General features: G+C 46.7%; 1 protein-coding gene across 5 annotated transcripts in view; it reads right to left on the bottom strand.

Moving 5' to 3' along the window:
* INPP5A (inositol polyphosphate-5-phosphatase A) overlaps positions 1–26,050 on the bottom strand; it is a 244,062-nt gene that overhangs the window by 178,289 nt on the left and 39,723 nt on the right. For all 5 annotated transcript variants that reach the window (XM_075424000.1, XM_075424002.1, XM_075424003.1 and 2 more), the window contains exon 2: positions 8,492–8,533. In XM_075424000.1, the coding sequence (XP_075280115.1) occupies positions 8,492–8,533 (42 nt within the window). The remainder of the gene's footprint in view (positions 1–8,491; positions 8,534–26,050) is intronic.

Here is a 26,050-nt window from a genome sequence, read left to right as displayed (position 1 = left end):
CCATAGCACGTTTTTCGGTTAAAGCATTCTGAAATTCCCTGTCCCTGAGACAGGCCCTTCTATGGACATGAAATATCTGACATTACACCTTAGTCATGACAGAGGAACACTGTTAAACCTGGAAGTGTTCCTCTACAGTTAAGAAACACTGGAAACAAGGCTGCCCGTGGAACTTTGAATTCGGTCTCCCGATTCACAAAAATTTAGTTACGTTATCCACAGTCTGTTGGCGTGAATGGCCTGATAGACTTGATCCCAGTTGTTAAAAAATTTTACGTTAAGAGATATGGTAGCGAACCCTCTGCCTTGCTCATTGGGGAGCGGAGATCGGTGACACGCGAGGCTGAGGATCGCAATGCCCCAGCATCTGATCTACGGAGGGGAGAAGCGCTCCCCCCTGCACCTGCAAGTCAAAGCTGTGCTTTGGGGGCATAAAGCCCTTATTTAAAGACAGAAAAGCCTGTGTGAAGGGGTTACTGCTGTACGACCTCAACGCACACAGCTGAACATCACCTCTGGTACAATAACACACAGCAGTGTGGCCACAGCCAAGGAAGTCATTATCTAGCTATTGCTACTGAAATTTTAACAGAGTTTAATCCAATGCATAAACTAGGGACAGGAAGAGACTGACCTGCAATTATCGGTCAGGCACGCGCAGCAGAGTAACTCCAGGACTGGCGTTTTGAGCTCTTCATCGTTAATTACACTGCAGGGTCATTCCAAGTAATTCTTCAAGGGATTTTTTCTTAAACCCTTACAAAGTAACGTAGGAACACTTGATCACCAGCTGGGTAGGCAGCTTTACATCCTCCCTACTACTCTGTGTCCCTGAAGTAACTGGAGGAAGGATGTTCGCAGGCCCCAGCGCCGTTCGGTGTCTGCGTCCCATCCCGGCTGCCTGCAGGAAGGCTCCGGTGCCCAGCGGCGTGCGACCTGCCCTGCTCCCGGGCTGGGACACGAATACCCAACCCACCCCAGCAACCCTGCCTGAGAAAAAAGCACCATCGGACAACAGGCCAAGATGTAAACTCGCAAAGGCTGCTGGCATCTGCGACAGACCGCTCTGGTTAATCACCCTGTCTAGTTAAACAAACAGGATTAAGTCCACTAAAATACTTAATAAACAAACTTTCTGAGTAGCTGGGTTTTGGTGGGTTTTTTTTGTTTGTTTGTTTGTTTTCCTTCTTCTTTTGAAAAGGATAATAAAGAAAGTTTCCATGCAGCAATACCAAGATGACCATTAGCTTTGGGTAAACTTTTAACTTCTGTATTGCTACAAATAAAGGCTCTAAATACTCACAAACACATTAAGCAACATGGCAAGCTGCATTAGGGAAAAAACCCTCTGTGCCTGCACACTTTACTCCAAAATGGCAATTTGCTATGAATGCTACACGCAAAGATAGTTACCAAAATCAGTAAAGATTTACAATAGCTCCAGCTCCAAAAGTGCTCCCGCCCCAAACACCAGGCCCAATGCAGCTGCAGGAAGTACAAGGGATGGGGAAGAAGGGAGTGAAAAGAAAAAACCCTTAAGTAAATAAATAAATCAACAAAACCCCTTTCTGTGTGCCCCTATGGCCCCCTCCCTTGCTAACAGCTTCCTGGATGCTCTTGCAGCTTCTTTTTTCCCCCCGTATTTTTTTCCTGCAAACTGACAGTAAGGCTGTGAGCCTGCGTACCCGGCACTTTACACAAGTGGGTCAATAATCCGATTTGCATATTCCGTGGATACTCTGTCATTTGCATAACATCTAGTTCATCAAATCATCTCATTTCTTGTTACGCACTAAGCTCTTCCCTGTCACACAAAATGCTCCACATGCTACACTCACAATCTGTTTTCACCCTCCTCCCACCAGCCACCTTCCCTCCTCGGTTCCAAGGTATGTCTCTGGGGTAAGCGACCTTTTACTGAACAGAGGATGGGAGTCTGAACTAAAATATTTAAGACTTGAGCTACCAGTAACTATTCACAGTGAAGAGATGAGGCATAACAACCAGCATTAGGACTTCACTGAATTCTGCCTCCTTATAAGAAGGTTTTTTCCCCCCCCTCACTCGCTATGATGTCTGACTATCAAGGGCATGGTAGGACATACTTGCTTACAAGACTTATCTTGATACCAGTGGATTGTTTTCAACTGCAAATACTATTTTCTGCTTCCAACATTAGAAACTAGAGGAAACTCTGCAAACCCTGGGATTCTGCAACATCCTTCCCCGGTAGCGCCTGCTTCCACCTCCAACACGCACACAGATTTTGGTGCTGGGCGTCGTGCAGCGTGGTGTGCAGGGTGACGCACCGGAGTGCAAAGCACAAGACGGCGCGCTCCCGAGCCGCCCGGTTCGCTCTGCAGGGCTCAGGCTGATGCCAGGGACAGTTACACCACGGGAGCCGGAGGAGTTTCCCAACTGCAGACTGATTTTGCTGCACACAGCGGCTGCGTGGCACTGCCGCAGCAGAGCCGGGCTGGCACAGCTGCCCCAGGCCGTCCTTCCAGAGCTGCTGCGTGACGCTGGCAGGGATCCTGCTCGCCTTCACAAAACGCTTACACATTTCTCCAGCCCAGCAAACCCACCGCAGCATGCGACACGCTGAGCTGCTCCTGAACATGCCGACAACCTTGTGCCTTTTTGCTCCGTACCCACACCATCAGCGCAAGTCCAGGTCACAGCTGTTGCCACCCGAGAGCTAGGAGTGAACAGCTGAGCTCTGAACAAGGACACCATTTACTGCACAAGCCCAAGGAAACAGCACCCGCAACCACGGCTCTCCTGACGGGCAAACTGTCTTCTCTTAATCACCTCCGCGAGGTATTTGGGGGATTTTCTGCAAAGTGATTGCTCTGTGTTTGTTCTCCTCCTTCCCTAAACATGATGCCCAGTAGGCTGGGTATCTTTTCTCATAGATACTTTATCCCATTACAGTATTCCCTATTTTCCCTATTTTCAGGGACACTCCTTCCAACAACTTCGGTGGCCTAGAGCCTATACTGACCAGTCAGTTACAGGAGTCACCAAAAGCATTCAACTGAGGAAATGTTGCCAGCTTCATACGTTGTATATCTGCAAAATGTGACTGTCGTATTACTAGGGGCTAAACAAAATAAAACACAGTCTGCAAAGCCATAGCATTTAGAATAACTCACTATGCAGCCACGGAGATTATCAAGATTCTTAAAGGTTATGATCAAATAGTTTAATGAAAGGCAAGATTCCAAGATTTTATGAATGTTCATGAAAAAAGACAAACATGCTGGAAGAAAAACTGTGAACTGTTTAGTAATCACACAGGTAGGGTGGTAAAAGGTTTTAAGTATATTACAGTGAAGTTTCACCAGTACATGCACTGATAGCCTGACTGTTGCAGATCAGACACCAATTACAACAAAACTCTATGACTGTAGTCCATCTCAGAAAGTTGTGTTTCCTATTCAACTCCATCTATAGCACACTAAAAAATTGTTTTAAATCACCTTTCTCTTTCGACCCCATTCAAAGCAAAGTAGCTGACCTATTTTTAGGTTTGAAGTCACAGACATCACCTAAGATTTCACTATGACATAGGACTCTGGGCCTTTTCAAGCACAAGCACGTCTTCTTTCAAGCAAAGATGCTTTCAGCAAAATCAGCTGCGACCAACAAGTGGAAAGGGACTTTGAGAGTAAAGCTCAGAGAGCGCCATCAAACTTGGAATAAATGGGGCTTAAATATACCTATCAAAATCTGTATTACAAATGGGTAGATATCAATCTACAGCAGCAGTGTCTATGGCTACTGATGGGCATTTGATCAGTGCCATGATCTCGATGGCTTCCTTGCACAAAGAAGAAAGACTGCAACAACAAATGAGGAAATGAAAAAATAATTTCATCTGTTACTGGAAGCTCTACCCTAGCTCCCACCCCCAAATCAAAGCATGTTTTAGATAGAGAGTAAGCATAACCACTCGCCGTCCATTCCAACTCTAAGCTTAAACACGCGATCTCAGATGGCAGCCAGCTCTTTGAGTGCTCCTTCTCTTCTCAAGGCAAAAAGCAAAGCACAGTTTGTACTTTCTCTGCTCCAGAGGTAAGACAGAGCTGCAGAAAATCACCACATGGCCTCCGTCAGCCCCACTACACACACTCTCCCATTCTCCTCCAAAAACGGGGGGGTTCTTCAGCACATGGGAGTATCCTTCAACTTTCAAGGCTTCGCAGTCCTAAATTAAGCCACAGAGGAGCTGCCAGTTCCAGGCTCGGTTTCCCGCGGTCCTGCTGCCCTCAGCCCCATCCGTCCGCCCGGACCCCAGACCCCATGCCTGGCACAGGCGGGTGCGGAAGGGGATGGCAGTGGCAGCGCTGGTACAGGCACAGGGACAGCCGAGAAGGGCTGGGAGCAGGCACGAGGTAGAAACCCTGTCTGTCTGAAGGGAGCTGACCTTCAAAACACTACAGACCAAGGAAAGATACTCCTGGCCATCTTCATGTCTACAAATTAAAAAAATTAATTCAGTGATGTTAAGTCAAGAGGCCATATGATGCAAAATTTGATGACAACTATAGAAGGAAAAAAACATTCACTGGGGCAATTCTCAAACTGCCGTATTTCAAGACGGCAAGTTCCTGAAGCTTAGCTTTTAGAGCTGAATGAAGCAAACAATATTCACCACTTCCCTACAGGACAGGTACTTTTCTGGCTTCACAGAGGAAAGCTGAAAACACAAATTGAAGGAATCCCAAAGCCAGAGCACACAAATCACAGATTCAGTTACTCTGTGCTCCTTCTGAAGAGTATCACTACTTGACAACAGATGCTCAGAAGAATCTACACCTTCAAACAATCACCACCTTACCCTACGCCAAACCAGAGGCAGGAGGCTCAGGGAGGTTAAACCTCTCAGGTTGCCATCACATGAGCCCACGTATGCTTCACGCACCACCTCTGGGAGTGGATGGAGCACAGGGAGAAAAGGAGGAACATGGGAGGAGGGCTGACATTTATTTCGTTCTACTTTATAGGTTAATTTAAAATAAGCTAACTTTAAAGTTCATGTTTTAATCCACAGAAGAGACAGAACATCATGTTCCTCAATCATGTGGTGAATGTTTTTTATGATACCGTGTTTCAATTCGATGATGTGCTTTCATCGGTTTGTGAAGCATTCACGGACAAGTGGATGGGTCTTTCTGAAGCCTCCTCTTGTTCCTAAAGCAGCTCACTACTAGAGCACTACTGGAGACGCCGACTTCCTTTTTCTACTACTACTTTTTTTGCAAAAACTGGCTGGCTTTAAGCCTTCTTATTTATCTACACATAACAAAAATACAATGCCTACGGCTTATACCATAAGGAAAAGTGTTATGAAGCCTGAAAACGAATGCCATGTATTCACCCATTGGATCAAATAGAAAAAGCAGAGCAGCGAGGAGGAAAAGCTTCGCTATGTATTTAGTGATGGGAAACAAGCAAGTTTCTGAGATCCAGGCCCCTCTTTCCTCCTAGGAGCCTGCTGTCAGCAGCGCATCACGGCTGCTGCCTATTCCAGTGCTGCATGATGTGCATGGGAAAGGCTCTGCCACCACCTCCTCTGGGGCACATGCCAGAGGCCAGTACCTATAAATATCTGGAACTGAGTTCAGCTGAACTCTTCCTTCATCTTGTTTTGGTTTTCCTTGGGGGAAAAGCAGCAATAATAGTGAACAGCTAGAAAATTACCCAGTATTTGATAGTTATATCAGTTTTAAACTATCAAGTCAGATGTCATCCAAAATGTGGGCTCCACTTTTACAAGACTGGAGACCGATGAATCCAAGGAAGACACATCACGCAAAACAACAACTCAGCCGTATCAACTGTGTTGTCAACAAAAGTGATCAAGTAATATGCTGCTTTACAGGCTGCTACATTGTAAGCTGTCATTAAAAACACCCCTGAAAGTTTATTTAAAATATTTTTTCCTGTTTTTATTTCTTGGACAAACAGTTTCATTTAACAGCATTAGATCTTCCATATTTTTCATGGTAATAGTGTAGGATATTTGTAGATTAATGGCAGAAGTTAAAATTTTAGCATGTGACATTTGAATGTTATTTTAGTCTTCCACATGCTACCATATTCTCAGAAATGCATACAGCATATTAGCAGTGATGATACCTAAATTAAGTGACTTATATTTACCTACCATAGCAATTAAAATCCCATATTTTAATTTACTAAAACTTAAAAACAAGCCCCAAAACTGCTCCTTCATCGATATGTTCTTTGACATCAATTCAAAGGCGTGTTTCTATTGTAGGTTTAATTTCTAGAAACATTTTAAACAGAGTGGTAATTGCGCTTCCTTTTTTGTGGAGATCATTTTGACTGCTTACAAAAGGACTTAATCCTCAGAAGTTATGCAAACTGTATTGACACAACTACATATGCAAATTGAATTCCTCAGAAGAATGGAAAAAAATTGTGGTCTGCGGTTTATCTGGGTTTCGAGTTTACGAAGAAGTATTAAGAGACATTTTCCAGTACTTCTGACGAACTTCGATTTGCAGAGGTTTTCAACAAAGCATGCAGAATTCAAACTAAAAAAAAAAATTCTGTTGTACATTTGCTAGGTTGCTACATAACCTAATTCAGGACTGTGCTGCACTATTATTGGTACAAGCGTGTTAGTCTCTTCCCTAAGGAGCTTTTTATAAAGTTTTATTCCACTTCCTACTGCATTTGTGAACACAATGTAAACAGCCATCATCCTGCCGCACGCACAGAAGAGAGGAAGGAGGGTTCAAGGCTACTGAGCAGCACTGTTCCTCAAAACACGCCGAGGACTGCTGCTCTGTTACCAGCAACCAGCAGAACTGCTAAACTTTATTTCCTCCCCCCACCCACCCTCCTTTTTTCTTTTAAATACAGCTTTCTCCAACTGCAGATATGGAGGGCAGTGGCACAGAGAGGGAGGGTGGACGCAGCAAAACTACTGCAGCTGAGGAAGGGGCTCAAGCCTCCTCCAGCTACACTTTGGCTAGCCGGGACCCTGGACTTCACTGGCCACAGGGGAGTGTTAACGAGTCGTTTTCTGCTCATTTTGAACATTGTATAGAAAATATTCACTGGCCCAAAGACAGACCAGGTCCAGTTACATGCCAGTGGTCTCAGCTCTAGGATACCAGCGGGTCGTTCCTCTCCCCTCCTCTTCCTGTTGTCCACAAACCCTCTGGAGGCCTTTCTGTGTGCTCACCCCACTTCACGAAACAAGTGAACATGTAAGGTGTCTCCTTGATAAAGACAGACAAATAAGTCATATGATGCTGAAAAATATGCAGCAATGTAAAAGAAGTTTCTATCTATTTAAAGGTATACTGAATTTTCTTCACAGAAAGAATCTCCCTGAAGATGTGGAGATGGTTTAAATCAGAATTAGCTGAAAGCCTGCACAGTGTGAGCATCATGTACATATAGCAGTAATCAATCAAGATGGAAGAAGAAAAATAAAACAGATGCATCTTCTGTGAAGTCAAGAGATAGTGAGGAATGTAAGAGTGGTTATTGCATCTTCGATTTTTGCAAATCCACTAAACTTGCCACAAAAAGCTAACTGCAGTATTTGACAGCATTGCATAGGCTGCACCAGTAACCTGACCAGATAAATAATTACAGGACTTTTTCAGTTACAAAAAAGCAAAAGATAAAACGTTGCTAGTAATTTTTTCTGTATTCAGTTTCCCCTTAAAACTTGAACAGCAGAATATTGTTGCTTTGACCATTTTTGTATATGAGATGTGAAAATGAATAAAGGAATCTCAGACTCGCTCCGTTCTGGCAGATGCGATCCGAGCTCTCAGAGTGAAACGTCACTCAGTACTCAGCAGGGATGACACCTTTGTGGTCCACCACTGCTCATTTCCCATTGCTTCGGTAGCTGTTTCTGCGTGAACTCAGCAAGTTAAACAAGTCTCTACTGCAATAACACAATGTGTTAGAGTGGCTCTTATGCTTAAAAAAACCCAAAATAACCCACACCTGAAATTTGCAACACATAACATCGGTTCAGTTTCAGTATTTTCGCATTGCCTGAACAAGAAAACCCATGGACAGCAGGCCCTATATATTACAAACCAACACCAGAAGTTGTTAGATTTCAGTATAAATGTAAACTGGACTTGCCAACAGGGTTATTTGTTTGGTGGGTTTTTTTTGTTTTTTTTTTTTTTAATTACTCAAATACATTTCTTACTCAGGAGACTTAAAAGCCCATTTCATGCCAAACTAAAGTCTTTTTTATAAAGTATCAAACCTTTTTTTAGGTAGAGGGTTGTCAATGAGAATAAACTATGCTTATACACTGAACTTTTATAATCATTTGTAAGAAATCCAGAAAGAGACATACTCTTTAGGACCGGTTTTGACTATAAAACAGTTAGCGACTTCAAAAGCAAAAGATCTTTACATTATTAAGCCACTAAGCAAACGTGCTTAGAACTCCATGAGAAAATAAGTTCTACATTACCTGATAAAATTCCCGAAGCCAATTCTTCTGTAAATTTTCTGGCTGAAAAACAAAACACAAAAATTAATTAATAATAACAGTAATGCATTTTTGTAATAATAGTCCCATAGTTATTGCTTTCCTCAGTGCATTCAAGTGGGGAGGTTTTTTTCCACAATTAAAGAAAAAAAGTACAAATGCAAGGGTGTTATTCCTCAAGCACCAATGCAAAGACCTCTCCCTTTTGTTTCCGAGTCCCCTCTTCGCAGATTTTCACTAAGGTGGTACATTTTGTATATGACTTCTCAGCATTCGTACACTCACAAGGTTATCAAGCAATTAAATCAACACACTTGATTTCTACTGAAATACGTGCTTTTGAAAGTACACATTCACTGGCTGGATATCAGAAACTTCACATGAACTGCTGATACCCAGCTCCTGCAAACGGAGCTTCAAGTTCTACGGATGTGCTGCTAACGAATTGGCTCAGAGGGACAACCGTGCTTTTGCCGCGGGCTCGAGCACATTGGAGCTCCTGTCAAGGACAAGCTGGGAGAAGCATTTCAAGATTGCTCCAGAAGCTACGAAAACTGAAGCAGCAAAACTACAAAGTTCTGCCTCTTCAGAAACACAGCCCACCCTAGACATGACTATGGAGGCAGATTACCAGTTTTCACACATCAAATGCACAGCTACAAGAGAAACATTTGTTGAGTTTTATCTTCAGCAACAAGACTTCTGGATAATTTTTGCATCATAGTGGGGAATAAAAACCCAAATCAGACTTTTCTCTCCCAGAAACAGCGGGAATGGACAGTATGTGTGGCAGGCAGCAGAATGTACTGAACCAAAGACCAGAGGGATGCCTCAACATCCTCCCTTTAGTAACAGTCATGACACCAGCTGCCTGGAGGCAAACATGCAGGCATCAAATGTCTGTTCTGCTCTCTTTTCTCCTCAAGCATGCTATTTTCAGAGTTGGATACAACTTTAAACTTACTAATTTATAGTGACTGCTTGTTGCATGAAGATTTGCCCATAGGTGGCTATAAAGATTTGTTAGTAAAAAAAAAACCAAACATAAAAAAAACCCCAAAAAAACCACCAAAACACACCACATTTTTTTGTCTGCAAGTCTACAACAGTCATCCAGTCCTGTAAACCTATAAACTCTACAAGTCTACAGAAGTTTTTTGAAAGGCGGAGGGGATAAAAGCACCACATTTATCCCTTGCTATCCGTCACCTCCCTTCTGTTGATTGCTCCTTCTTGACAGTTCTGGAATTCAGAGAATGCTTTCAGCAAGGTGAAATTTTCACTCCTCAGGAACAACTATTTTTTCTAGCAATGAACTCTCTTAGTATTTCCTCTGGAAGTTAGTGCTCTCTGTGTGGGGGCACGGGGCCTGGCACAAGCAAGAGCAGAGGCCCCTTGTTCTGCGCCTGAAGTCAATCCTGGTGAATCTCGGCCCGAGCTCAGGGACATCTTAAATTAATAAACACACAGAAGAAAACTTCCATGTCTCCCACCCATGCCCTGGCCCTCAGCTGAGTAGCGCAACACAAAGCCAGAATAAGGAAGCTGCAGACAAATAAAAACTGAAGGCGGCAGGCAGGCAATAAAATAGTCCCTCTGAAAATGGCATCTCATTAACTGCTTATTTAGCAACTCAACTCTTTTTCTACTCATTCTGAACTTAATGAGACAAGCCACTGGGTAACAGTAAGTAAGAACAGTTGCTTTTATAAAAGCAGCAACAAAAAACCAAGAAAACGAGGAACCACTGCGATTTCAAGCTGACTTTTAACCTGAAGTTATGAAGATAGCACAAGATTTATTGGATTTTTCTTAATCACTCTACAAAACACATACAAATTGAAAACATGCTCTGTGTGTGATTTCTGTATGATCTAAATCAAAAGGCCAAACTATCTAGAAAGCAAGACCTTGGCTATCATGAAATTCCTAATTAAATTCTTCTGGTAGTTACGAAAACTAGGTAAGCAAGTCCTGTGTTAGGCTACAAGCATGTTTCAGCAGTGCTGCATATTTTCAAAGCAAAGTATGGCCTTACTCAGTAGGTAGCAGGCAATTTTCATGTTAAACAGACCCCACGCACTCCTCACTTCTCTATTTTATTTATGCCAGTTGCAAGATGTCCTGGAGACCTCTTGAATTCTAAGAATAACCCGAAATTAACAGAAGCCATCCATTTTTGTAAATCCACTGAAGAAAACCAAACCCCACTTCAGCCTGTATTTACAGACAGGAGCTAGATGACGGGTGACACAATATCCCAAAGAACGCAAACCTGAATTTGAGGCAAACGCACTCCGGAGTGTGGGAGACTTCACCGAGAGCCTCACCTAGTTTCAGACACAGTCATTCTACGTTAAGCACAAACGTAAGATTTTTATTTAGCATGTTTTGATATTTTCATCTAAACCCGAGTGCAAATCTGTAAGTTAGGATGGCGTAGCTATTCACATAATTTTATATTAGCTATAGCTTTTTAAGGGAGAAAAAATTGCTACCAGTCAAGAACATCTAAAGCAAGTTATTCATGTTTGAGGAATCCCAGGGGAGAAGCTAAAGCACAGCCTTACTTTTGTTTTCAAATACTACTGCAAGTGGTAGACGCTCCCCCATTTGCTACATGACTAAATGAAAACATTGTAAGATTAAACATGAAAACAACCCAGTACATCAGAGGGAAGTTGACAAGACGGCTCTAGGGCCCTCCAGCAGCTCCGCACCTACCTCCCATATGCCGGGAAAGATTGTTTTTGAGAAATCAGATCAAATACTGAAAAATTTGCCAAACTGAATCCCGAGCAGTGACAGCAGTCCCTCAGATGAGCAGCCTACGGAGGCTCCTCACAGTGCCCCAAGGCTTACCCAACTCTTCTACTGCTACCCAGTTCTTCTATGACTGCCAGCTCCCCTCCCCAGCGCAGCACCCAAAGGACATACCTGTTACAGGGAGGAATAATGACTTCACTCCCGAGAAGGGACACAGGGTCACTGGATTTTGCTTCCTGTGCTCCTAGTTCTTCTGACACCCTGGCACATCGCTTGTAGCAAAGTGTCAGGGGCACATACCTACAACTTAGAGCAGCGAGACACCATCAAAATACCATCTAACGTGGACTCGTGTTGAAGCAGCAGCGAGAGGCCACAGGAGTGCAAAACCAGATGGCCCTAGCTCTTGGTGGCAGCTCTGCCACCGCAGCTCTCGGAGACGTACCAGGGATCACCGGAGCTTTCCGTGTTGGGTGGCCCCACAAGATGAGTCACGGCAGAAAGCCAACAACACACTGGCTTGTTCCACCTCTGCTACCCAGCCTGCTAAGAGATGGGCAATACTATTTACTTGTCCTCATTACAGCTTTGAGATCCTTGGACGGCAGATATTATAAATGGAGAGCATCACTGTATCAATCCATACCTCCCACTGGAGGAGATACAAATACACACAGAAAACTCAGAGCTCCCCAGAAAATTCAAGATCTCAAACTTACGTGAAACAAATCTACAGCAGCTACATTTTGAAGGTAGGCCAGGAATGAGTTTTGAACACAAGCAGGAGTCAGCCACAAGTGATGATTAAAATAAAAGCTGCTAACAGCACTCCTGTTGCCACATTTAGCGATCACAGTATCTACCAACACATGTATTTATGAAAAAGCACACATAGCCTGCAATTAGATTCATGTGGAGGAACAGTGCTTTGGAGTTTGGATTTTCATTTGTTTGTTTTTTAAAATGGTCTTTCTTATTTTCAACCCCAACAGTCACTGCCTGGAACTCCTGGAAGTGGATGGAAGATGTCCTCTATGGAGCTGCTGTGTGCTTTCACCAGGCGCATCGAGAAGCTCAGCTCATGAGGAAAGGACACCTGGCTCCTTGGGAACAAAATTCAACACAGCTCCATACCCTGCCAGGATAACCCCTCCTGACACCCGCCAGCGTTTAAATTTGCTGGCACAGGCCAGCGTTCAAACAGAAAGAGGAGAAATGAATTCAGGTCACTAAGTAGAGGTACACCTAATTTTACAACTTTGCTTGCCAGCACACCCCTTTAAACTAATTAACAACAGAGCACAAAGTCTCACAGGGGGAGGTATTTATAGAAATAATTACAGAACTTAGCCAGGTGCAACGAAATAAAGCAAATCGCCAAAAGGTGTCCGAGGGTCCCAATTTCCTCCTTCCCTTCTCCTCACCTGTGCAGCACAACAAAACCACCACAAAACCACCAAAGTCGCAAAGTCCAGAGCGCTCACGGGGGGCGAGGGATGTCGGGGAGCCCCGCAGTGCCGATGGCCCCGGGCCGGCTGCGGGTCCGTCCCTGTCCCCACTGAGACCGAGGAGCACTGCCCGCCGTCCTGCCCCGGAGACGGCAGCAGGCAGGCATGCTGCCAAACACCGGCCTGCAGCTGAAGGCCCGGCACCCAGGAGACAGTTTTAAAACAAGTTAATTCTGTAAAACAAGTAATTCTGTACTTCTGTTAATTGCAGGTAAGAAGCAAGGGGCCAATGGATCATCACAGTTCACAACTGAGATTTTCTGAAAGAGGTGACAAAAGCCCAATGAAACGACAGGGCTGGTGCAGACCACAGCTGTCCCGCCTGCAGGTCAATTCCTCCTGGGGTCCCCCAGAGCAGGGCAAGCTCTGAAGAAGTGACGACGGAAACACAAATCTGAGAAACAGCACGGGAAGGTGCCAGGCAAGCCCCTTGGCAGGCAGCTCCGGGAGCTGGGGTGCCAGCGGGGCGGCTGGGGCTGCCCCCGAGGCCGGCTCTGCCCCGTGCCCCCGGCCGCGCGCAGCTCGCCTGACTGCCGCCTCGCCAGCAAGAAGGGCCTGGCCACGCTCCCCACCGCCGTGCCCTCCGCCACCGTCCCCCATATGGCACCACCACAGCCTTTCTTTCTGTTTTTACCACTCTATGGCACAATGCTGCAATTCAGCCCTCCGCCTCAAGCTCCTGCCCGGTCACCTCCTTATAAATGAAACAATTTAAAGTTTTGAAGGACTGGAAATAACAATCAAGTGGAAACACAACTTATCTTCCTCTTATTTTTCTCTCTAAAAATAGGCACATTATATTTCATGTCTTCCAGACTCTTTGGCCTTCTTCCCATCCTTTCTCTCCATGCTCTGTCCTTCATTAAATTACCTCATTCTCTTTGTAATGTAACTGAAATGAATCTTTTCCCTGTCCTCTCCAGTGCTCAATCCCTTAACACCCATGCACCGGTTTCTCCCCATCCCCTAACCCGAACCCCACTGGTTTCCATCTCCCCCCACCCGCAGCCCTGCAGCAGCCGTGTCTGCTCAGGGTCCTTCTCCCCTGCCCAGGCAGGAGCCCCCGCTCAAGCCCTCAGGGACCCAGCAAAGAGCAAGGGCTCCAGGAACGACAGCAAGGAGAGACACAAGAAAAAGGTCCGAGCACCCTTCCATGAGTCTCCTCTCTCCGAGCGCCCAGTGCCCTGCTCTCCTGCCGCCCTCCCCTGCCCTCGCAGCCCCAGGCCCGATTTGTGACTCGGAACCACAAACAGAAACCCTACCCCCCGAAACAGCACAGCTTTCCGAGACTGCAGAGCCACGTGGGATCCCTGTTAGAACAACAGGACACGCGCACCGCACGCCGCCGCTCCCTTCAATTAAAAGCCGTTTTGACCTTTTCCTGGAATTCTGAATCCCACTAAAACAGTTTCTTTTCATGCCGAGTTTCCATTCAAAGTCTATTTATGTCACACTGCCTACTGTATTGGTCAGGCTTATAAGAAAAAGCAGCAAGCTTGCGAACACATGGATACCACATGAGTTGGTAACGTCCCGAAAACAAGCGGCTTTTCAAAATGAACATCTAAGTAGTCTCTCTTCTCCCCCGTGTTTCCATTTCCTACGAAATTACACCCAACAGCCAAAAGAAAGCTTTAAGCCTGGTGCAAAAACATATTTGGACTGGGAAGAAGTCTTTTCAAAAAAGGAAAAACAGAAAATATATTTAGACGGGGTAAGAAGCCTTTCATTCAAAAAGAAAATAAGGAAAGTGAACTAAATGAAACCAAATTAACGGCCTGGAACATTTCTTTTTAGTTTCACTCAGAGGGGAATGGAAGAAAGCAGATGAATTATAGAAGGCAGGTTCTATTTTGTGAAGTTTATTTTTAGCTAAGAATGGGCTCATTTTTTAAGCTGAAAGAAAAAATTTGTGACGCGCTTTGTGAAAACTCTGAGCTCCAAAATGAGCACAGACGAGAACTGGCTGGCTGGACTTTGCACATCGACTTGAGCAGAAAGTACAACCAACCAGAATTTCTAAGTGCCCGACTTAAATAGCCCTGAGAGCCCCATGTGGGCTAAGGGATTCCCCAGAACCCTCAGCTTGAAAGATTTCTTGGCGTTGCACAGCATCACGCTGGCCCTTCCAAGGCCGTATCTTCTAAGGGTGCAGCCCCAGGCAGTACCCAGAGCCCTTTTAATCTCTTCCCTACAATCTGTACTCCACTCAGAGAGAAAGAGACGCTATTTTTCCCTGCATTTGCTATGTTTGGTTTTCTACTTATTTAATGAAAACCAAAACCTTTAATCAAGTTCTGTTTGACCAGAGTAACCAGGCTTCCTCAAAAACTGGTTTCAGGTCCATCAGCATGACCATTACAGCTATTTCACTGGAATTGTTTAGATTAAGATTTTTGATCACGATTTCAGTCTCCTATAGTGTCTTTAAAAGTTTATGGCAAATTCTTGACAATTATATTCAAATCTCTTTGACTTAATTTTTCTTTTTCTTTTAACCTTCAAACAGACTTGTAAGGACTCCCATTGCTGTGCTCTAAATATCAGACTACACAGACGATGCTGAAGAAAGCCCATCAGATGGGTACTACTGCTGTGGTGTTTTGTACCAGCTTTACATTCACAGTCGACAAACAAAAAGATGATACCCTACACGTAATTTTCACATTATTGGTTTACCAAATTGCAAAGTCAATGTAGACAAACCAATCAGGATCAAACACGACAACAAGAACTATTTGTGAGTCAAAAGAAAACCTGTAAGGAAAAGTGTAGATCCTTCCAAATCTGAACTTTTACTTAAACACTATTGTTTTCATTACATATGTTTGCACAGACAACTTCCAAATGCAAACTCAGTGTCACTCACTTCAACGTTTCTGAAAGCTCACAGCTTTCCCAAGCAGCAGTAGAAAAAGAGAGCCTCATCCTACATTACACCCTAGGGAGCGTGACAGTCACTAAGTTCGAGAAATAAATGCACAGAAGTAGAAATATAATCAGACCAATTAATGCAGTTGGAAAAAATGGGGTTTCGGACACGCAAGTCTTTCACTGTAAAGTTTAGGGCAGTTTTACTCCTGGGCTGAGAAAAGCAGTGGCTCGTTGGATGCTGAATCAAGAGAAATGAACAAAGGCAGAAGGCAGAGCTCAGGGTAGAACAGCGTGAAAGGGGACAGGAGGAGCGAAGAAAAGGAGGGGACTGCTGCCCACCTTTCCGGTCACACGGGGTGCTGGACTGCCCTGCCAGCACCAAAGGAGACGGACACAATGCAGAACACGAATGCCGAGAAGCAAAGATGGTCTGTGCCTTCTGGTGGTCTTGTGCCTTAGGCAGGAGGGGTTAATCCTCGGCAGCCACAGCCCTCTGCCCCTCGTAGAGGGGGGTACCAGAATTCCAGGCCAGCAGAACATTGCCAGTGCAGACCAACGGACAGCCTGTGCTGGCCTGGCACCCCACGGGACAGAGCCACGCCGGCACCAGGCCCGCTGCCGCGCTGGGCTGGTGTTTAACGACCGAGGTCCCTGGGGTGGTGGCTTCTCAGAGGGGCACTGGAAACAACCATCTTGGTCTTGCCTGTTCAACCTGGCCTGCGCTGCTGACAGCTGAGTATCTACTGAACATGCACTAAACCCCTGTTCCGTCTACCACCTTCTCTGCTGATCTCCCTTCCTGCGAGTGGGTCTGAATCAAGACACAGTACACGGCGGGAAGACAAAAAGCAACTGAAGCAGCGACGGCTTCCTGTGGAGTAATGCAGAAAACACGCTGCTCGCAGCCTCCGCAAGGAGAACCACGGCAGGATCACAGGCGAAGCAGCTCTCTGGAGAGCCCCAGGCAGATAAATGGGCCGTGGCCCAGGGCTGTGCGCTCGCTAGCACACATCTCCAGCAGAAACAGCAGGAAAACCTAAAGCCTGGGCTTCCTGTCAAAAAACTTTAGAAGCTGAAAGCAGAATACTAAGCATCTGCTACCTGTTCTGAAGGCTATGTGTTTCCCTGTAACTGAAGCTGTCTACAAACTACCCGGTATATGCGAGACATCAGCACCTCCTGAAACAACGGAAACCACCTGTACCTAGGCTGTAAGAGACACCAAGAGACAGACCTTCCCCACCAGGGATGGTGCATTCAAAACCCAGCAGCACTCTGCTAAACATAGGAAATGCAGTCTAAAACAACAGCAGCAAAGGGTAACCTCTTAAAGAGTAAGTAAACTCTTCCGGCCACATCTTAGAGAAACATCGGGAATGAGGTAATTGAACTGAATTAAAGCAATGAAGGAGTGATCAAGTGCCCACCTCTTCAAAGGTCCTGGAGGTAAAGACACATGTATTACAGTGGATACCAAGATCAGAATTAGTCAGAGCTCTAACGACACAAGACAGGGAAGGGGAAAGAGCCACCTTTCTTTAATTCCTAAGAAGTAATGGTAGCACGTGCTTTCAGGACTCCAATCTGGACAAGATCTTCCAACCCTTCAGGACCTCACTGACCTTGAAACCAACCTAACACATTGTTTGTTTTAGGGTCTTTTCATAAACAAACAAATCTTCACAAACAGTTTTGACAAACTTCTCGCTTCTGAAGGGCCAAGAAACTGACCTTAGAGGGACAAAGGCACAGCTTGACAGCGAGAGGCACAGGAAGCGGCCTTGTGAGAAAGGCTCTCTGCCACGCGGCGTACAGCACGCCAACGGGCGCCGTCAGACCTGCCAGCACGCACGGGTACAGCTACGTGAACAGCAAGGGGGAGAGAGACCACAAAGAGATGCCGAGTCTCTGTCAGAGGAAGCAGCAGGGGACCAGTGATGTTGCCAGAGACTCTTCTGCAGAGAATGGGTTAATACAGCCACAAGCAGAGAAAGCCACTGGCCCCTGGAAGTAAGCCTGGAGATTTTAAAGTGCTGAGGGTACCGGCCGTGGTACTGTGCGGAGCAGGAAAGCGCGGATCAGCCCCGCTGTGAACACAGATGCTGAGGAAGGGGTCGGGACGGCTGCCTTTCTGCACAGTGCCGGAACAAGCACTTGGCACAGAACATCAGGAACAGCACAAGGTGCACAGCTGGCCGCAGCAGCAGCTGCCAGCTGATGGAGCCGAGCATGGAAACCATGGCATGCCAGCAGCTGATGGATGCGGCCTGTTGGAGCAAGCCAGCCAGCCCAATAATCAGCAACCCCAGCAGCACTCCTGGAGACAGGCACCGGACTCTGGCATTTGCAGTGAATTAATTTCGGGCAACACCTAATTGCATGAGTGCACAATTGCACACAACGCAAAAGCACGGCACCGCACACAACTGCGAGCGTCTGCGCCATCTGCAACCGGTGGGCATGTGCGCAACGGCTGAACAGAAACCAGCTGCAGCAGCAAGGTCCTAAACCCCGAGGAGCTGGAGATGGCTCCTGGTGTGCTGCTGCTGTGCAGGACCTTGGGCCAGGGGCACTGCAGGGCAGAGCAGGCTCTCGCAGGCAGCGCAGGATGAGCCTGAACATGGAAAGATGGGAGTTTTACCGCGGCGAGGATGAACCTTTGCAGAGGAAAAGACAATGCAGCGATGTGAAAACCAGCGATCTACGGTATTGCGGCAGCACGATGGAAATAGCTGAAAGCACAAGTCATTGGACAGACACAGGATAGACCACGAGCACCCAGACACGGTTCCCTCTGGTGTGACCTTACGACGAACAGGACCTCAGGGCTGAAGCACAACGCTTGCTCCAATGCCCAAGAGCCCTCAGAGCAGCCACTGAGGAGAAGAGAGGCACAGCGTTACACCTGTCAACACAAGCACCATCACTGAACACCGCACAGCACCTACAGAAAGCAAACATCATTCTGGACACAGGAGAGTCAGATAAAAAAATAATTAAAACAACAAATACTTTTTATTAAAGAAGAACATCTGCTAGCAGAACTGTCCCCAATTTTAGTTTATTTGGGGGGTTAGGATGTACAAAGTGCGTTAGCTGGTGCCCCTGTGCTTTAAGGGAGCAGGAGGAAGCGACTGAGTTACCGTGCATCAACCACTCACCCGTCCTGGCGAGACAGGAATGAAGCCTGTTCAAAAAATCTGAATTTGAAAAAGTGCACCTTTCCACGCTGCTGCGCACAGATCCCAGTGTGAGTAGCACCAAACACCGGGCCACTCGACAGAGCCATGCCCAACGTTTGAGCCCACCCCTGTGCAGCCCGGCGGGCTCCTCGGCCCTGCTCGAAGCTGTGCCCATGCAGCATTGCAAATTTTCTTTCCTGCCCCGAAGAGCAGCTCTGCCTCAGCTTCTCAGTGTCTCATTGCGGATATTGAGGAGTCCCTCCTAAACTCCATGGGCATAAATGAACAAAAAGTTCAGCCAAGAATACCCAGTGGGAGGGGGCAGCAGGAACAGACACGGGACAGGACAAAAAAAAAAAAAAAGAGAGAGAGAAAACCACTCATTACCAAGGAAAAAAATAAAGTTTACATGACAAAACTGAAACTGGACACCTACTTCAGCATGAACAATGCCTGCATTTAATGAAGGATGATTCAAGTGCGGTGACTACAAGCAATCTATCATTCATATGAACAGTTAAATCTCAGGAAAGAGTTCATGAATCACATACAACACCCAAGTTTGTAACACAACTTTTGTAATTCACAAGTACAAAGATGAAAACTGCACCCAAAGTATATCACAGCAATGGAGCATCAGAGCAAACACCAAGTACTACTGCACACAGCAGGAGGTCACCGTGACACCAGAACAAGCCCTTCTGCAAGATCTGCTTCTCATCCAACTTACAGCTAACCATCAGTGCCATCCCTGCTCTTTAAAAAAGAACCAGGAGAAAAGACCATGATTTGTACTCGCTATTACTTAGCAAGGCTCCAGTTCAGCAACTCACTCCAAACACGTTTATGCCCTAATGTTTTATAGAGCCATATACCTACCCTGTAGCTGTTACTGCTACCACAACATCTGAATTTTCCTATGTCCAAGTTACAACAGCAACACAGTTAATTCAGGAAATTTTTAGTTGTAGAGCTCCCATGAGGGAGCAAAGACACAACAGTGAAGCAGCTACTAAAGGCGATGATTGATGCAGTTCCTCCTGTAGGCTAGATTTTATGGAGGCTTGAAAATATGCTCCGTATTTAATTAATCCTGTTGGCTGTGACAGTGGCACACCTGTCTGTCTTGAAGCAGCAATGCCATAGACCCCTGGTGCCTTCCACCAAGAAATAAATGCACTGGAGAGAGCATCACAGATTAGCCATTCCCATGTGGATGTATTGCATGTACCCAACTATATCTACGGCTTCGTGGTACCTGCAGAGCCAAACAGCTCAGCCAGTAACTGCAGAGTAGTAGGGTAGTATAAAGTACTGTATTAAATTAATAAGGCAGAATGTGTTCCATGGAAAAAAATAAATGTAATATTATGTAAATGCTCACTTTTGTAGACAGGAACATTCACGAACTAAAGCTCAAGAGCCAAAGTTTCATAAGTTACTCACACTAGTGTACAGCAGTGTGTGTCAACTACTCCGAGCAATAAATACTTTTTCCTTGAGAAGATATCCACATTTATGAGCTAAACGTTTGATTGAGCATTGCTCTGCTGGGGATGAAAGTCCGAGGCTTTCCCAGAATCACTGCAGAATCGATTCCAGGACTAACACACCAGCAGTGTGCAAGCTGTCAGTGAGGCAGCTCCAACACACCCTATTAAATCAGAAGGGGGACCTTTTGTGCCAAAAATACCATAGTCTTAAGAATGGCTGTCAGTTTACTGCCAAGTGAAGCACAGGGGATGCCAAAATGCAGTTCATCACACTAATAAAGAAATATGTAGTGATCTAACCTAAGTATTTGATAGCAGAGTAGAGCATGTGAAAGTTGTTTACATCTTCTTTCAGAAACAAAGCACTGATGGAGATACTTCGAAATTAATTGAGTGGGTTTTCAGTATTTTTTTTTTCTCCTGCTCCTTACTGCTGTGCATGTTTCTGTAATAAGCACACCTTTGATTAATGGCCCAATAATCCACAAGGGTTATTTTCAGCTTTGTTCAGTGCCACCACACGGAAACACCAACACTGTTTTGGCACTGCCGGGAGGGAGCTCGGCAGGGAAGGTTTAGCATGGACAGTGCTTTCTGGCGTGCTGACACCCTCCACCAGCCAGGCTCCCGTAACGTTGCAGTGTGACGCTTTGCTGAGACAAAGCATCTCGTGCTGCACAGGAGTTCCTGGGTGGGCAGTCCGGCATCAACAGGGCAAGCTCTGCCACCTCAGAAGGATCCGAGACAAGTCTCACACGCAGCTCAGCGCAGGTTCAGAGCACCCGAACTCCCCTGCCTGCGAGCCACAGGTCGGTCAGACACACACGACATCGGGGGTTCAACAGCACCCAGCTCCCAGGGGCTTCACAACAGCAAGTTCCCAGCGTTGGGAGCCCCAGCAAAAGCACAGAGGGATGTTAGGGGCTCAGGAGTCACCTCAGCGGCGAGCAGTAAGTGCTGCTTCAGTGCCCTGGTCAACACCGTCCAGCTGAAATGCAGGGCACCAGACAGCTGCCACAGCACAGCCCACCCTGTTCAGCAGCCCCAAGCACGGGGCACCAGGCAATACCAATTCGAGGGGCTACCAGGACCCTACTTGACATGATCGGAAAGCAGACCTATTAACGCTTCCCAAAACCAGAGACTGGGTTTGGCCCTGGTTGGGTCGAGGATGTCCGTGCAGCACAGAGCCCGAGCTCTTCAGGCCAGTAACTCCCCGCAGCCACCCACGCCATCACCTCCGCTCCAGGGTTAGCTGGTGCGACAGGAGGTGGGGGGCTGAAGTCATTGATACTGCGCCCAGGCCACGACTAACGGTGGGAAGAAGAGTCTCTGCCAAACACTGTCCTGGCAGGACACTCAGACCAGACTGCTCTGGGTGCCTAGTGAACGGAAGAACACGCAAATGATGCATGACCAGGGCACCAACTCCAGAGAACAGCAGGCACCGAAAATTCAGTGTGGTCTCATTTGTTGCTCAGCTTAGGTGAAGCGACCTGAGGAGTCTTCTCCTGACAGGTGAAACTGGGGCAACCTCTTTATTGCTGCGTGTCACAACCAGGTCTTCTTAAGCAAAAGCAAAGGTTTTGGGTCGTCTTTATACAGGAAGAATGGGGGGAAAAAACCCAACCAACAATAACAAAAAAACCCCCAACCCAACACAGGAAGCATCAGTTGCCCTATACATAGATATGTTATTACTGACACTTTGGTTGCTCAGGAGGGAAGCCAAATCCCCTTCCTTCTTGCATCCTCGGGATCCTCCAGGAGGAGGCTTACGTGCTACAATTGCATTCAACATGCAGTTGCCTTAAGAGGAAAAATTTAAGAAGGGAAATAACTAGGTAATTCTTCACAGTAAAAAATAAAGTCTGCTAGGAGAAAGAAGTCTTCAAAGCCATGGACAACTGACAAGAAACAATTCAGAGAAACAGTGCTAAAAGGAAAACAGTTTTGCTCAATTTTGTTAACATTATTGACACAATTTCTAAGAAGCCAATGCAGCAGAACTGACTTATGCAATTGGAAATAACATCCTTGGTATTCTGTTTCCATAAAAGACCATCAGATGTCTTGCAGACAGGTAATATTACAAAGACATAAATTATCAGAGACGTGTACGGCCCTTTGTGAAGAGTTTTATCCACTTAACAGTTTTAGTTTAAGCAGAAGCAATCTCTCAAACTAAATACGTAAATACTTCCTTGTTGCTTTTAAAACAGATGTACATTTAAATCTGACATTGATATTCATTTGGAAACCTAAGTACCAAGCAATATTGAAACAGTGATTTTAGATGCCTAGAATTTTGATTTCTCCAGTTCTTTATTTTAGCATATAAATCTTGGGAACTGTGTTTGGGCCCTGGTGACAGAAAAGAGCCTCTTGCTATACAGATCCATTAACAGTACTACGGCCTCGGGGCTTCTACATGCAAAGACTGGATGTGCAGTCAGTTCTTCTGGCTTCAGTCAGGATACACCTTTAAACACCACACCAGGGCTGCATACTCATGTTACAAGTGGAAGACCAAGCAAAAATCCCCAAACATAATGTTTTGAAAGTTATGGCTTTACTGTTCCCCCACCCCCAAAGAAAATATGCCCTATATAGTAGGAAATGGCATTTTAGCAGCTTTCATGGAATAATATAGAACAAACATGTGAGATAAAACCAAAAATATATTCTAAACTCTGATTTGTGTAATGCTCTGTTAATTCATATGAGGCTACTACAGTGTCAAAAAGGCAGCACTTATGGTAACTTTGGAATTTCCATAAATACTTCACTGAAATGAGCGCAAACCAGGCAGTAGCGTAGAGTTCACATAAAAGGACATCTGTTCATCACCGTGCGAGAACAGGGCAGGCAGCACCCCCAGGAAACACACCTCATACCAACGCCCAGGGCTAATGGCAAGGGCCAACTACAACAGAAAGTTTTCAATTCCAAAATCATACAGATGATTGGGCATTTCCAGATAGTTTTCCCATTCGAACACTCCTCCTGGCTATCCCATACGCCAAGTGACATCAGGTGGCCTCTCGCCTGACCCCCAGCACTGCCGGAGGTGCTGAGGAGCCGGTCAAGGAGCCAGGCCATGCCACCCGCCTCGCCCTGCGGACTGCCATGAGGTGCCAAGGGGAAAAACCCCTGGCCGGGCACAGGCCCGGCGCGTTGGGACACATCCCTGGAGAGTCACCCACGCCCGTGGCTCCACAGACACAGAGCACCACGTTGTTCAGGCCTGCTTCTCCAGGGATGTTTGTGTCTCGGGAACTTGTAAGAACTGAAACAAACCAAATGTTCCTCACGCCATTTGGGAAAGTTTGCCCAGAGAAGCTGTGGCTGCCCCCTCCCTGGCAGGGCTCAAGGCCAGGCTGGACGGGACTCGGAGCACCCTGGGCTGGTGGAAGGGGTCCCTGCCCAGGGCAGAGGGGTGGAACAGGATGAGCTTTAGGGTCCCTTCCAACCCAAACCGTTCTGTGAAAGTTCAGGTGAAATAGCACTGTACTATGCTTTTTTCTGTTTTTAAAGGTATCACTTCAATTTACTGAGACAGGACAAAACACTAATCAGGGAAGCAGGAACGTTTTGTAAAGAAATGCATTACTGGAATATTCCATTTTCTAAACGTGCTCCCCGAGTCAGGCAGCAACGCAAGCAGAGGCAGCCGGGAACGCCGCCGATGTTGCAACGCTCCTTCACACAAGCCGAGCAGCGACGAACAGGGGATCACCTCAGGGGCACATCCCCTGGCTCACGCTGCGGGAACAGACCGCGCCGTGCTTCCCACCAGCGCTAGGGTCAGGCCACGCGCATGCCTCGGCCACCGCACACGGCTTACACAGCTCCCAGGCAGAGCAGCAGCTGCCCGGCTACGTACCGAAGAGCTCACATTCGTTTTTTTCTCTAAAACCAACTAAAACCCAACGTGGTCAGCACGGCAGCTGCTCCATCGCCCTAGCATGCAGAACAGCACGACTGTCAGCACAGGCGCAGCGAAGCAGCCGAAGCGCGTGCTCCACACGCTTCTGACTTCGGAGCTGGCAGCAGAGCCACCCAAGCGGCACGTGCTCGCTGGGGCCCTCGGGAGAGGGGACACGTCTTCAGGAAACACGCTGAAGCAGGTCCTCACCCTACACACCATGGCGTGCGGGCAGCACCACCTGCCAGCCGCCGGCTCTGCTCGTGGCTTCGCCCCAGGCCCCCTTCCTCCTCCAGCCCACACGTGCCAGCCTGACGCCCCGCCGCAGCCCCTCCGACCCCCGGCAGCGCTGAGCGGGACAGGACGGGACAGCGGGTGCTGCGGCTGGCCCCAGGCAGACCAGGGCTGCCCACCCCTCGGCATGGCCCCACCGCCCCGGGACAGGCTCGGCCTTGCCATGACGCCGTCCTGAGATATTTAGAGCTATTTTTAGAGCTGCTAACGAGGGAGAGGAAAACAGATCACACTCACCAGGGAACACATCTGCTGCTCTCGGAGCTCATCCTACCCGCTGCTGTACAGAAAAAAGCCGGTTTTCCTCCTCAGCTGCTGCTCTGCACAGCGTTCCCCCACGCGACGCGACACAGGGCTGCGTTCGGACGGCTGCACGCGTGGCACACGCTAGGGCTGCTGCCACGCACCAGTAACTGACCGCAAACCCACGCAGAGTCACCTGGGTGGCTCTGGGCAAGGGTGCTCAAAACGTGGCTTTGAAATGGTCCCATTCCCCACCTTCCAAGAGCAGGCCTAATTCGAGCTACAGCAAACATGCTGAGAAGACACGGGAGAAAAAAATCTTTTATGCTGGTGTAAATCACCATGGTTTTTCATTTAGCCTTTTTTGCCATTAAGTTCAAAGTAAAAGTCGACTCTCATGTGAGCGAGTTTCCACAGGAAATCCTGCCCTGCGTTCACTCTTATCCCTAAAGAGAACCGCTTCCTTTTGCTTGAAAGGCAACTGCCTTGAGTCCTGTGCCACAGCGAGTACTTTTTCACACTAAATATAGATTCTCAAGGAAGGAAACATCAGGCACACAACAAAAGCGAGGAACATTAGCATGCACTGTGTCAGATGGTGAAGGCTCTCTGAAAACACGCCTGACTATGAGAACACAGGCTCTGGCAACACAAAGCAACTGCAGACTAATGAACAGCAGAGAGAACTTTTCTGTCGAGTTTCAGAAAAATCAACCGTTGCTTAAAATATATTCTAAAAACAAAAACCCCAAGGCAACAAAAACCATGCACAGACCAGAAACACAACCTATCAGCTCCCCAGCCTCACAGGATTGTCTGACTGTTCCTCTTCACCTTAATGGATATATGACCTTGTTATATTTTACTTTTTTAAGCACACAGACTTTGTCCAGCCTGCACGTTTTTTTCAGTTTGGGAAGTTCCCCACACTGCACAAAACGCCAGCACGAAATAACAAGTGCCCCCGGTCTCTGCAGATCTCCTCACATCCCCAGCCTGATGGTTTCTCAGCCAAGCACACTCACAGTTTCGCTTGTGAAAGTGAAATTTTGTTCATAGCAAATCATACGCAACCTCAGCAGTCTGCGTGACCAACTCCACACATGAACCCACAATATGAATTGTAGCATCCAATTTCAGTTCTGCCATCAAACTATCACACTGTCCCGTGCCACAAAGGACAGACGAGCAGGAGCGTAAGCTAAGCTGGAAGCTGCCGCGTCTGTCCAGTTACTGGGGACGAAGGCTGCTCT

The sequence above is a fragment of the Opisthocomus hoazin genome, chromosome 6 (assembly GCF_030867145.1).
Source record: "Opisthocomus hoazin isolate bOpiHoa1 chromosome 6, bOpiHoa1.hap1, whole genome shotgun sequence".
NCBI lineage: Eukaryota > Metazoa > Chordata > Aves > Opisthocomiformes > Opisthocomidae > Opisthocomus > Opisthocomus hoazin.
The sequence above is the reverse complement of the archived record's forward strand: the minus strand, read 5'-3'. Positions and strand labels throughout refer to the sequence as shown.